This window comes from Trichomycterus rosablanca, chromosome 13 (assembly GCF_030014385.1).
Source record: "Trichomycterus rosablanca isolate fTriRos1 chromosome 13, fTriRos1.hap1, whole genome shotgun sequence".
NCBI classification, from domain to species: Eukaryota; Metazoa; Chordata; class Actinopteri; order Siluriformes; family Trichomycteridae; genus Trichomycterus; species Trichomycterus rosablanca.
In genome coordinates, this window is record NC_086000.1 from 19,759,543 (window position 1) to 19,773,891 (window position 14,349).

At 42.2% G+C, this 14,349-nt stretch overlaps 1 protein-coding gene across 1 annotated transcript; it reads right to left on the minus strand.

Annotated features, from left to right (window-relative positions):
• Positions 1–281: 281 nt before the first annotated feature.
• On the minus strand, positions 282–14,083 carry si:ch211-168d23.3 (BRD4-interacting chromatin-remodeling complex-associated protein). Its single transcript, XM_063008005.1, has 14 exons — positions 14,056–14,083; positions 11,483–11,509; positions 9,440–9,485; positions 9,292–9,334; positions 7,656–7,721; positions 5,924–7,399; positions 5,597–5,803; positions 5,058–5,508; positions 3,235–3,344; positions 3,047–3,105; positions 2,782–2,930; positions 2,581–2,675; positions 1,841–1,943; positions 282–958 (listed from the first exon to the last, which is right to left on the minus strand). Exons 2-14 carry the CDS (start codon positions 11,487–11,489, stop codon positions 282–284), a joined length of 3,489 nt encoding a protein of 1,162 aa, XP_062864075.1. The 5' UTR covers positions 11,490–11,509; positions 14,056–14,083.
• Positions 14,084–14,349: the final 266 nt, after the last annotated feature.

Sequence of the window (14,349 nt, forward strand, 5' to 3'; positions counted from 1 at the left end):
GTTCATTTAAAAGCCGTATTAGTTAAATAAATAACGTTTTGTTACACGGGTAAGTGCAAACAAAACAGTGTTGCTTGCTAGCAAATTTTTTGATTGATGCCAAAAATGCCCTTGTGAACGTAGCCTAACGATAAACCTTCTTAGATTATAAATGAACAAATTAAGAAATGTCATGTCTGTGGATGTTGGACAGTGTAAGTTACTCAGCTGTGGGAGAGTGAATGCTGAATCTCCCTCTGGTGAAAGCGGCACTTGTATTTGTTCAGCAGATTCTCTCTGGGTTACAATTCTCCCTCCAGAACACAGCTGATGTCCTGCTCCAGTGCACTGCTCGGCTGCAGTTTGGGTTTGAGATGAGTCGCTGGTCCCTGCAGTCGCTGCAGCTCCAGAATGCTGTCGATGGCACTCTGCAAATGCTCACTGAGCCCACTTTCATCCACCAATGCATCTGAAATATCCAGTTTGGTTCTTTTACTCTCTGTTGGATGCACATCTGGTAACAAACCAGCTGCGCTATCAAATTTGTGCTCGGACTTTTCTATAGATTCACAGGCTGTCCTGTTTTTGTCCATGACGGTGTGAGATCGCCTCACTGCTGCCTTATGCTCCAAGCTCGTCTCTGTAGGACTGAGTAAGGGTGGGTTAAGCGTTTCCTGTTTTTCATGTCTGTTTTCCTCACCGTTAATCAGATGCCCGTCCGAATTGCGTTTATGTCCGGTTGGAGCTTGTGGCTCATCACAGGCAGAGTTATGAACGACTTTGCGAGATCCAGACTCTTGTTTGATAGTGAGTCGCAATGCCCCTCTGCTCCTGGAGCGATATGTTTTAAGACCTGGAGGACGATCTGAGTGTAAGGCCCAAGCAGGGGGTGATGGAGGACTCGTAGAGGAATCAGCTTGGCACGAAGGCAACATGCTGCGGTGCAATGACGCTTTGTGCAAGGTCATGAGGAAGGAATCTGTTAAATGATATGAAAAATTACATTTTGCTTAGTTTAAAAGTGCTTTACACCAGAAGAAATGAAAAGGTTTAAACCAGTGGTTCTCTTTTTGTAAACTGGGTCACAGTGGGTCACAAAAAGAGAGGTCATCAGTTGGTATTTGCTCTGTGAGAATTTGGCCTAAGGTAAAATCTAATTGAGCAAAGTTCTGCCCTTTCAGTTAAACTGCTTTGTTGGCTTAACCTCTAATGTTGGACAAGAAGGCTTAAAGGTGTTCAGTGGAGTTGAGGTCAGAGCTCAGAAGTTCCTCTTCACCAATCTCATCAAACCATGTCTTTATGGACCTCGCTTTATCAACAGTGCAGCAGTCATGCTGGAACAAGTAAGGGTCTTTTCCAAATTGTTGCCCCAAATAAGGAAGCATATGATTTATTATATATAACTCATTTAATACTGTTAGCAATCAGTTTGGGTTAAACACATTCATTAAGAGGGGTGGCCACATTCTTTGGCTCATAATGTCTTTATTATAGTAAAAGGCATGTCATAGAAGCAAAAAAGGTAGTTTATGATACCGATCACAGTAACAGACTGCATGACAGCTTGTAAAATACATACCCAAAGGTTGAGAACCCCTGGTTTGAACTGTGAAATGGCATTTAGGGGTCAATACAATGCAAGCAATTTAAAGTAAAGGACCTTGCTTAGGGCTTTGCCCAACAGCGGCAACCTTCTGGTCAATAGTCCAGAACCTGAGCTACCACTGCCCTGTTATGTTTTCCACAGCATTTTCCATTACTTACTAGGGTTTTCTGTTTGGGTAATATGTATTAAGCGAAAAGAATAAATATTCGGACTGGCTTATGTAACAGAGTTTATAAGAAGAGTAACAGAGCTTACCTGGATCTCCCCTGGCTCTGCGTCTCTCCTCACTGAGCAGGACTCTCTCTGACTGTAGGAATAACCGCTCCAGCATCACCATCTCTGCTGACGGACTATCTTGCTGTACAGATCAATGATGACCACTGTTATGTACAGTGTTACTGATTTATCAGGTATAACTAACCAGTATCAACACTTATAAGTAAGGATATATAGGTATAGTGCCTCTTGCCACCAGAGGACTTAAGTGTGCAAGAGGTATGTAGGGATGCAAAAGCTCCCTAAGATATGCCAGGCTAGACCATGTTGGGCTTTAAATGTAATGAGCAATATTTTGGTTTTGATACACAACGTAACCAGAAGCCAGTGCAGCTGGTTAAGAGTAGGGGTGATCTAGGCAGCTTTTTTGCTGTAAGTGAGCACTATTGCTGCAGAGTTGGATGTGCCTGATCCACTGTTTTGACATCACTGGTAGTAAGTAATGGCCACAGCTAGGCAAAGTTATGAAGATGGAAAAACGCAGAGATGCTGAGAGAGTTAATGTAAGACTCGAAGATGAGTGAGGAATCAAACAGAACCTCAAGGTTTCTTACAGCTGGTGAAGGCTTCTTTTAAATATCATCAATATTATTGGTGATGTCTGACACTTTGATTAAGCACATCTGGGATAAAATGGAACACAGACTGCAATTAATGTTCCAATTTATACCAGATAGCCAACATATACTTTTGATCATATAATGTAAGCTCTTACTTACCTGGGTCTCTGTCAGTAATAGTTGCCTGTACTTGTTTAGCATATCTGTAGTATGTTTTAGCAGGAGTGATGATGCGTTCTCAAACTGCTTGTCCACTACAGAGACAGATGAGACTACCCATTAAAATCCAGTGCAAAGTCTTTAAAATGAAAACAATGCACTATTTTAAATTAAAACATAAGAGTTTGACCTAAGTCTTACCTGATATGAGGTCAGCTTGGCTGGGTAGGGCTCTGGAGCAGGTATGGTAGGGTAACAGGTTTCTCACAGCGTCCTCTAGTGAAATGAACTGTGAATAAGTGTGTGGATTAAGAACAGCGTTGTGGTCTGAATAAAGCTGCTGCTGGACCCTGTAAATCACACGCATGCACACGCAAGAGATACGTTAACCAAAAAAGGAAGTGAACTTTCTCCAGCTTTGGCTTAATAATTGATGTTTTGTCTAAGTTAGAGAACATTCACTGACCTGTGCTGCCTCATTGCTGGAGTGAGTCTTTCACTTGTTTTCACACTGACAGATGGCACCTAGAGAAGAACAGGAAGCAAGCAAACACAACTTCTAAACAAAATTTCATGTACAGTCCATGAGCATTTTATTTTGTCATAAGATGTTCTCGGTAATTAACAAGCATTTTAAGTATCCTGCATTGTCACCTGGATCAGAGCCTGAATTTGTGCATCCTGGGATGTCAAGACCTCATGATTCTCCTGTAGGTCCAGTGAGATAACTTCACTCTCAGCCGCTAAACCAGGGTCTCCGAATTCTAATGTGGACGGTAGAAAGAAAGCGCCATCATCTGTAAACCATCCATATCACATGAGCCATGGTATGATGCTGGCTGGGATTTTTAAAGATGAGTATTGCTGAACACAACAGTTTAAAATGTCCCACAGGCTGAGATCTGGTAGGTGCACAGGCTACATTTGCATACTCTTCAAACCATTTAACCCTTTATGGCTTTTTAATAGGGGCACTGGCATTTTGAAGGTGACCATTTTCATCCGTCATTTCCTATTTCCTTTTGCTAAATTCCTCTGCTATGTGCACTACACCATTGCTGGCCAAGAAAGTCTGCAGACTAGAAACAGAACCTCAGAAACGCTCAGAATGACCTTTTGTTGATTGATTTTTAGTGATAATCTCAATTATCTAGTGAACAGATGCTTTTTTGTTTTCTCTGCTTACCGCATTAACTAATTAGCATCACTCTTACTAATTAGGTGCTAAACTAAAATCTTTCCCATAGATCTACATTTAATCAATGTTTCTATGAAAGTTAAGCAGTCTTTGTAACTCATGCTTCTCTTATATCCAGTATTGGCTCAGTAATTAATCAAATACATAACCAAAGTCCAAACCAAAAACCAGGTCATTACAGTTTACTACTCTGGAAAAGCTTACAAAGCTATTGCTGAACCTCAGGGATTGCAGCGAACCACAGTGAGAGCCATTATCCATAAATGGAAAATTTTGGGAACCGTGGAAAAATTTCCCAGGAGTGGCTGGGCTTCCAGAATTTCACCAAAATGCACCAACGACTCATCTAGGAGGTCAAAAAAAAAACCCAGATGAACATCCAAAGAACTGCAGGCCTCAGTAGCCTTAGTTAAGGTAAGAAATGGCATTAATGGAGGGCCACTCAGGTGGTGCAGCGGTAAAGTACGCTAGCGCACCAGAGTTGGGGTTTTGAATACATCGTATCGAATCTCAGCTCTGCCTTTCCAACTGGGCTGGGTGGCAGCATGAACAACGATTGGCTGTTGTTCAGGGTTAGAGGGTAAAAAAGTCGGATCATAGGTCCTCATAACTGGTGCAACTGATGCCGCCTGCACAGGGCTGAGGAATAATGCTGATGGGGGTGTGACCCTCCATACACAGTGCTCGTCAGTGTATGAACTCGACTCGTGCAGGTGAAAAATGCAGTCTGTACTGACTACGTGCCGGAGGGGGCGTATGTCAGGTGAGAGGCGTCCTCAGTCAGCGGTGAAGGGTCGAATCAGTATAGAGGACGCACTCAGGGTAATTGGACACGACTAGATTAGTGAGAAAAAAATGGCATTAATGGAAGAGTTACAAGGTGCTGCTGACCAAAAAGAACACAAAGACTTGTCTTGCATTTGCCAAAAAAATTTAGCTGACCTCCAAAACTTTTGGGATAGTATACTATGGATTTATGAGTCAAAGATGGAACTTGGATCCTGTTACATCTGCCTTAAAGCCATCATTTGTTTGTAGGTTGAGTCATTTTCTCACTTTGTTCATCCCCAGGTCAGAAGGTGCATTGCAACCAGTTGCTGTTTTCTTCAAATTGCTTTAATTGTTTTAATCTTCAGTGCTGGCAATCTAAAAAATCTCAAACTGCCCTATCGCCCAAACAGAAAATCTGGAAGCATGTGGAAACATCTCCCAGCCATCTTTTCCAACAGACACTATTTAAGACATAACCACTAGCTTAGGAACTGTAGACCAAACTTACTTGTTTGCTGCATGTGCTGCTGGGCTTCATTCAGGCCAGACTCCAGTGTTCCATCGATGGTGGTAGATACATGGATGGGTAAATGCTGATTCTCAGATGCAAATATATTTTCGGGAGTAGAAGAAGGACTCATGCAAAGCACAGTTTCCTCGTTCAGATGCATGTTTGCAGTCTGAACTACAAATGCAGATGGCGCAGTCAGCTGTCTGTCTGAGAGTGGAGGTGTAGGGAACATGGTGGAGGGGGTGCTCCCAGAGTACTGGGGTAAGGGTGGTGAAGCCAGCATATCACCGTGCTCTGATCCAGAATGCACTGGGGTGGGGATCCCTCCACACTCTGATAGCACAGAGAGAACCTCAGATGGTGGACACACGACCAGTGCTGTGGGTGAAGCCTCAGACTCGCTAACAGCAGGAGAGATGTGGCTGTCCAGGGATTCAGCAGAAGCTTCCTTTGAGAACAAATATTATACGTTATATATATAATTTTGGTTGTCTAAAATATATTCTAAACCTAAATGAAAATACAATTTGGTTTACTTGTATGGAGTGGTGTGTGAGGACTTCATTTATTGGGGTATGGCCTCCCTCAGCAGCTTTTGGTAAGTTTCTGGACAACAATGCACCAGGCTCAGTGGCAAGAGTGCTCTGTGGTGGTGTTTGCAGAAGAGTGATAACTGGAGAAGGATGTGTGTGGATTTGAGCAACAGTGGGTTGTGCTGGGGCTGAAGGAGACACTGTACACTGCTGAAACAATTAAGGACACAAGCATTAAATATTATCCAGCCATGCTCAGGAGTGGTATTTTTGAGGCACTTGACAAATGGAACAAGAAAAAATTAAAAATAAAACAAAAAGGAAACTCACTTGTAAGATACTTTGGAGTTGCTCACTTGCTTCTTTTTTATCTGCTGCTGCTCTTTCCGGCAGCAAAAGCACTGGGGTCTGTGGAAGACTTAGCTGCTCTTCAGGGCCTCTGGCCAAAGGTCTCTGTGCCCGGGACAGAAAGGGCAGGCTTTGCACCACTGATGGACCGTTTACAATTGATATGGAGGTCATATCAGGGGCAAGCACACCAGAACTGTTGATCAAGGTGATCTGCTTCCCTAATGAAGGGCTGTGAACAACACCACCATGCTGCCCTTGTGCTTGAGGTGGGTAGGCCCCCGTTAGCTGTGCCGGCATCTGGAAGACGGTAGGAGGTGCTGACTGAAGCTGCACTGGTCCGGACAGAAGAGTTCCCTGTCTGAGTGTGAGCTGCCCAGTTGGAGTGGTAAACACGGGACTAAAATTCAGTTGCCTGGGGCGTACTGTTACAATCTGTGAGCCGTCAACAAGCTGTCCTGCCAGAGGGGCTCCGCTTGGAATTTGATTGCTTGTTGTGCTGAGAAGGGGCCTGACAGCACTTGCAGACTGGGTTACAGAGCTTTGGCTAGGCAGAATGAAGTGGCTTTGACCCTGAAACAGACCCTGGGGCTGAATGACAATGGAGCCTCCCTGGTTGACTAGCTGGAGACTCACAGGCTTGTTGAGTGTAGCTGAGGAAGGTGATGGAATAGCCTGCCTAGAGCTCACAGGAGAGGACAGTAAGATGTTCTGTGATGTGACTGGTGGAATAAAAGCAAGTCCTGGGGAGGATTTCTGATCTGATGGTTTTGGACTTATTTGCACCAATCTAGGTTGGATGCTGACTGCCATCTTGGGCTGGATGGGCAACGGAGTCCTCTGCAGTATGATCTCTGGAGGAGCTGTGGTCCTAATGGCAGGGCTCAATGTAATACCTGGCAGGGTTTTGTGGATGATCATTCCAGAACCCTGCGCACGGCTTAGGGAGAAGGATGCTTCAGAGGGAGGTGCAGGAAATACATTACCAGGTAAGAGTCCCATTAACTGGGGTGCTGCAGGTTTAAGAGAGGGACATCCTGGTCCCACTGCTAACAGAGATGGCTGAGGAGGCTCCACTGCAATTTGGGTGTCCCTGGGCAGTGTTGTGACCCCAGAGATGCTCATAGGTTTGGCCATATATGTAGGTGATGTTGAAGACATACCCGATGGGTAAATTGAGAGGCTTTCGCCAGACTGGGCAAGACCTGCCTCTAAAGCTAGTGTGTGCTCAGTGATGTCAGCCTCCTGAAGACTCTGCTGCAGGATGTCGCATGTCTCCTCCTCCTCTTCCTGTTGCTGTGCCACCTCTGACTGGACTTTGGGATCATCTTGTACTTCTTCTGAATCTTCTCCTGCTGGTGAAGCCAGCAAGGCCTCATCCAGGAAGGAAAGGTCCACACAGCCTGATATGGGCATGTCATGAGAGCCAGAATCATCTGCCAACAGAGAGACAGGACTCTACGAAGGTGAAAGAAAAAGAGCAATTATTACGTTGATATGGATAGATGTAGATGTCTTGTGACAGGGAGATAAAATAAAAACTAGCTGTTGTTAGTTTTTTGTACAATCCCACTTTTGTCATTCTAAGTAGTAATTAAATTACCAGCTGGTAGCTTTGAAACAAACAGGCAGACATAAAGGTGAGTAAGCTAAAGCAGGGGTGAAGTCTTTTTAGTCTACTATGACATCCATGGGGAAAGAGTGGCAGACTCACCGGGGTGTCTGTGAACAGGGATGGCTCCCCAGAGGAGGAATTAATGAGTAGGTCTCCACTCAGCAGCTGTTTGAACAGAAAGGAGGTAGATGGTTCATTGAAGGGGAGGACTTGCAATGATTGACCATATTTACTTTGTTTATATAAATAAAGTAACAGATCATATTCTAACTATGTACTATTTACTATTATTTAATACAGTTTATAGTACAGTAAAGCATTATCAAGTTGTTGTTTTTTTAATAAAACTGCTGTTTCTGGAATTTTACACAACAATTAGCAAATACAGTAAAGGTTAAAGAGCTTCCTATTTCTCATCAACAACATTGTAAACACTTAAGCCGTAGCAAACACCTTAAACATCCTTGTCAGTACAATTGATAATCTTCAAGTAAAAATGTACAGAAGACAAGATTGTACAATATGTACAGCTGTCGATTAAAATGAGTTGATGGTCTACCAGAAAACAGCAGGAACAACAATTAACATTAAGCAATAAACCACACCCTAACTATATGTAAATTATTATTTACATCACACACAAGCACAAGTTTAAAAAAAGCACATACACTGTAGATAAAAGCACTCCAGACAAATCTCATTTTAGGTGGTTAAAGAATAGCAAGCACATTAATAGGACTCTTGTAACCTTGAATGCGACACTTGTACTTCGGTTTAAAAGTAAAAAGTGAAAAAGCAATGTGTGTGTCTATGCTGAATAAAAGAGAATACAGTACATCGATCAGCCATAACATTAAAACCACCTCCTTGTTTCTACACTCACTATCCATTTTATCAGCTCCACTTACCATATAGAAGCACTTTGAAGTTCTACAATTACTGACTGTAGTCCATCTGTTTCTCCACATACCTTTTTAGCCTGCTTTCACCCTGTTCTTCAATGGTCAGGAACCCCACAGGACCACCACAGAGCAGGTATTATTTGGGTGGAGGATCATTCTCAGCACTGCAGTGACACTGATATGGTGGTGGTGTGTTAGTGTGTGTTGTGCTGGTATGAGTGGATCAGACACAGCAGCGCTGCTGGAGTTTTTAAATACCGTGTCCACTCACTGTCCACTCTGTTAGACACTCCTACCTAGTTAGTCCACCTTGTAGATGTAAAGTCAGACACGATCGCTCATCTATTGCGGCTGTTTGAGTTGGTCATCTGCTAGACCTACATCAGTGGTCACAGGTCACATTTTTGGTTGGTGGACTATTTTCGGTCCAGCAGTGACAGTGAGGTGTTTAAAAACTCTATCTTATCCGCTTATACCAGCACAACTCACACTAACACACCACCACCATGTCAGTGTCACTGCAGTGCTGAGAATGATCCACCACCCAAGTAATACCCGCTCTGTAGTGGTCCTGGGGAGTCGAGACCCTTGAAGAACAGCATGAAAGGGGGCTAACAAAGCATGCAGAAAAACAGACAGACTACAGTCAGTAATTGTAGAACTACAAAGTGCTCCTATATGGTAAGTGGAGCTGATAAAATAGACAATGTGTGTGGAAACAATGGCTGATCGGTGATCGGTGTATATGTAACTAAAGTATATAAAATAACAAAAGCAAAATACTAAATACTTGTTTACTCCAACATTCTGTTTGATGATAGGATAGAAAGTACCTCTTTTGTCCCATGAAGGAAATCATTCAAGGCTTGTGGGTCACTGGTAATACAAAAAGTCATAAAATAGTTAACACTGAATAGACAGAATGTTTAGAGCTTGGTAATTCATTAATAATTCAAGCTAATAAAATATCAAAGTACTTACCACAGCACATCAAGTAAACATGTGCCATCTTCATCCTCCATTTCAACTAAATGACAGAGGTATGAGGGGTCAATATATTATTCATATGTTTTTAACATTCATAATGAGATCTAACATGTGTGGACACACAACTCCCAATTATTTAAAATCATAGGCATTAATATGGAGTTAACTTCTTATATAACTGATCTTCATCCAGTGCTTTTCACAAGATTTTGAAAAATGAAAACAGGGAATCATGTTTATTTATCCCTAAGAGTATTACTGAATAAGAGCTGACTCATAACTTTGTTTACAATTTATTAAGCACATTGACCTCAGCATAGGTTAAGATCAAAGCCAGTCAAACGTTTTATAGTCCTTGCTATTTATACAGGAAAACAGTAATCTTAAAGAGATTTTTTTTTTTTTTCCCCCCTTTTTCTCCCCCTATAGCGCATCCAATTGTTCACTTTGCATCGTGCTTCCTCTCTGTCTATGCCGAACCCTGCCCTGACCGAGGAGATCGAAGCTAACCCATATCCCCTCCGAAACATGGGCAGCAGCCGGATGCATTTCTGCCACCCACACATTGATGTGTTGTGCCACCTAGCGTTGCATGCGGAGAGACACACCCTGAGGGCAATCTTCCTCATCTCTGTGCAGGCACCTCTAATTAGCCGGCAGAGGTCGTAATCGCATTCTGACAGAGAGAGACCCACATCCGGTTCTTTGTCCCGCCCCCCAACTGAGCAACCGGCCAATCGTTGCTCATACAGCCACTTAGCCTCGAACCGGTAAGGCAGAGCTGGAATTATGTAAAATGTCTTTATGAAAATGAAATGAAGTTAGTGTTTTAATTCTCATGTTACACATGATTAAGCGCTTATATTTTTTTAAATACTTACAACAGGACCTCCAGTTGACTAGCAGGGCAGCAATTGGACTGACACATTTGTTGTAAAGTAGGTCATGTTCAAAGTCATGAAGCTCCTTAGTGTGATTCATTCTGCTGTCAGTGTTTGTTTATTAAATATTTAATTAAATAGGCTCTCCACAAGATTTTGGAATGTTTCTTTGGAAATTTGTCTCCAGTCTATCAAAAAAGAATTTAGGATGTTGGCCAAGAAAGCCTGGCTTGCAATCAACATTTAAATTAATTCCAAGGGTGTTCGTTAATGTTCATGTTACATCAAATCTATCCAACTGTGTCACAATTGGTCACCATTGTGCACAGGGGTATAAACATAAAAAGCCTTCCCTAAACTGTTACCACAAAGTTGTGAACAATTAATTTTACACCTGTTAGCAGTGGATGTGGATTAATCACCTAACCTCCTGGTATAGGTATAAGTCACAAACAATAACTAAATAAATTTTCTGTAAGCAAATTGGCTGGCTAATGCTTTTTTTTTTCTCCCCTTTTTCTCCCCCTTTAGCGCATCCAATTGCCCAATTGCATCATGCTTCCTCTCCGCCTATGCCGATCCCTGCTCTGACCGAGAACATCGAAGCTAACCCACACCCCCTCCCGACACGTGGACAGCAAGCCATATGCATCTTATCACCAACACATTGACGAGTGTTGTGCCACCTAGCGTTGTGTACGGAGAGACACACCCTAAGAGCACTCTTTCCTCATCTCTGTGTAGGCGCCTCTAATTAGCCAGCAGAGGTCGTAATTGCACCAGTCTGACAGAGAGAGACCCATATCCGGCTTAGTCCAGCCCATCTGAACAACAGGCCAATCGTTGTTCATGTAGCCGCTCAGTTTTAGCCGGTAAGGCAGAGCTGAGATTCGATACGATGTATTCAAGATCCCTGCTCTGGTTGCAGCGTGTGTTTTTACCGCTGCGCCACCTGAGCGGCTTCTGGCTAATGCTTTTTAACTTATTACTTCCTGTCCAAGTTGTAGGTTTTGAGCTTGGTATGAACTAGGTAATAGCTTACTTTAGAAGATGTAGGCTCCATTAAGAGTACAGGGAAAGAGGGAGGGTGGATGTCTCATAGGCCACACATCAGAGACTGAAACCAGGCCTGGTTGGTCAGGTGGCTGAGGCTTACCTCCCATAGCAGGCACATAACAGTAAACTGCAAAAGAAAACATGCATTAGATATTAATAATAGTAATACAGTAGATCTGTTAAATAAAAGTCCTGCCCTCAATTGTATGTGTCACCAAGAACTATGTCTTAAATTCTTCTGTGACAATACTCACTCTTCTATGGCACTGCTGTGAAAGACCTTGCAGTATGACATCTCTTTAAGGAAATATTTTTGCTTCTGTAGCATTGCTTTACAAGACAATTTTGGAACCTTAAATTGCTTTTTGATATCATAGCTCTAGCACAATTTTTGGAACTTTGAATGACTATAGTTGATATTGTTCTTATGGCTTTTGGCATTGGTTTAAACAACAATTTCTAAAACCCGAAAAGTGCCATTGGTCTTGTAATTTTTGAATACTTTTTAATAGCATCACTATGAAACTTTGAAAAGTTTTACTAAGCAAGAACCTTAAGTTCTATGCCATTTTTAAACACTTTTTATCATGTTGAAATATGGCATTGCTGTAAAGAACCGTTCTTGAAACCTTAAAATGCCCTTTTGTTAGAGCCTTGAATGAAATTGTTTTCAACTATGAATTTCAAAAATGAATTCAACTATGGTATACAATTGTTTGTTTGTTTGTTTGTTTTATTAGGATTTTAATGTCATGTTTTACACTTACTTTACTTTCATGACAAGATTCATCAGTTCACAAGTTTTAACGTCAAACACAGTCATGGACAATTTTGTATGTCCAATTCACCTCACCTGCATGTCTTTGGACTGTGGGAGGAAACCGGAGCTCCCGGAGGAAACCCACACAGACACGAGGAGAACATGCAAACTCCACACAGAAAGGACCCGGACCACCCCACCTGGGGATCGAACCCAGGACCTTCTTGCTGTGAGACGACAGTGCTACCCACTGAGGTATACGGTGCACAAGAGCCATAGTCCTGCATATTTTGGTGATTTTTCTACCTTACCTATAACACACTCATAAATTAGTGTTTGAGCTTGGGTATTACAAAACTGTGCTGGATTTTGGCTAGCATTATTTTAAAGAACCACTTCTGGATCCCAGACAATAGTCAAAAGCAAGGTTTCTCAAAGCCATTTTAAAGGCTCACTACCCCGCAGGGTTTAATGCTTTTTCTGCTCCAAAACATTCCTTTCTTGTTTGACAATGGTTAAAAAAAACTAATTCTGTATTTTCTGTTCATTACTCTAAAGAACAATTTCTTGAACCTTGAAGGGTCTGTTACATTGCACTAAAGATAAAAGAGAATGCTCTAAGATCCAGTTTTAACACATTGAGTGGTTCTTTCTTTGGCATTGCTCTTTAGAATGTTTCTGAAACATTAAAATGAAATTTATTTTGCCTTATTGTAAAAGCTCTTTTCTGAACTTTAAATTGTAACTCAATGGCATAGATCTAAAAGCTTTTTTTCTGTATTGTTAAATGTAATTTTATTGTAAAGTTCTGGGTATTATATCATAATGCATACTAGTTATACATGTTTAAATTGTAATGTAAAGGCTCCTTTAAAGAACAAATTCCTGAAGCATCAAAATTCTATGGCATAACTAAAAACATTTTCAGGAACTTCACAATTGTATGGCTCATCTCCAACCTTAAATTGTTAATTCTATGACATTGCTTTTAAAAAAACAAAAAAAAAACCTTTTTTGAATGTTAATATTGTAATTCTATGCTGGCTTTTTTGAACCATTTTTCTTAAGCATTAAAAAAAGGTAATGCTACGAATAAGGCATAGCTCTGAATCTTTTCTGACGCCTTTTGGGACTGTTTACTACGCAGATGATATCCACGCCTTGGTTTTATTATTGACCATCAACCATCTTAATATTTTGGATTATGACTTACACAAGTCAACTGATCTAATCGTGCTGTAATACACTAGTCTCAGGAGGTTTGTGGTATGAGAGGGAACATTTGGACACCAGTCTACATTCTAAGTAGACATGCGATCGGTTTGTGTCTTTCTCCAGGATGGGATGTAAACAGTGTGGGCATCTGTCTTGGCGGAACGGGGACACGCCAGTACACGGCGATCGGCTTTAATTAAAACGAGAAGGTTCACCTCTAGTTCTGGATTGTACAGGGGAGGTGCTTTCAAACAGCCAGACCTCCTCCAAAAATAGCAGCACTACATCGCATTTTATTTACACAGCACAAACCGCATTAGAGACTGGTTACTGCGTGGCGCAGCGCACAATGAACCCTCAGCCCGGCAATCCGCTCATATCACATGCTTTAAATGACCCAGTATATGTAATGAAAGTGACCCGTTTTCATTGTTATTTTCTAAAATATGATATTGCTAAAAGGACGCGACTTGATGCAGCTAATACAGGGTATAGAATGAGTATGCAGAGAGCGTCAGTGCTAAATGAAGGGATTCCAGTGATGTTTCTGGAGGAAGGGTACCAGGAGGCTGCCTGCCGCCTCGTAGCAACAAAAAGGCAGCTGGAATAAGACGCGCTGATGTTTCTACTCCCGCATGACGAGCCGATCACCCTGTCATTTCGTGATCTAACTTGAAAGGCGAAGGAAAAAAACTCACCGCTTCTTTGTGGGGTTTTATTGTCCTGTCAGGCGGGCCTCTGCGCCATCGATTCTCACTCAGTAGCCTTTTGAGATGCTGAAGCTGAGGGAAGAGGAGGGGGACGAAGGGGTGGGGGGTGAGGGGGAGCCTGGGCTGGGTGAGGAACACGAGTGAGAGGCGATCAGAACACAAAGGTATAAAAAAAACAGCGCAGACTGGCTGGTGAATCATGAACGGCTCTTAAGAGAGAGGCAGTTACAGAGGAAAACACAAACACTTTAAATAAAGCGCCTGTATGAAACACCGCCAGTC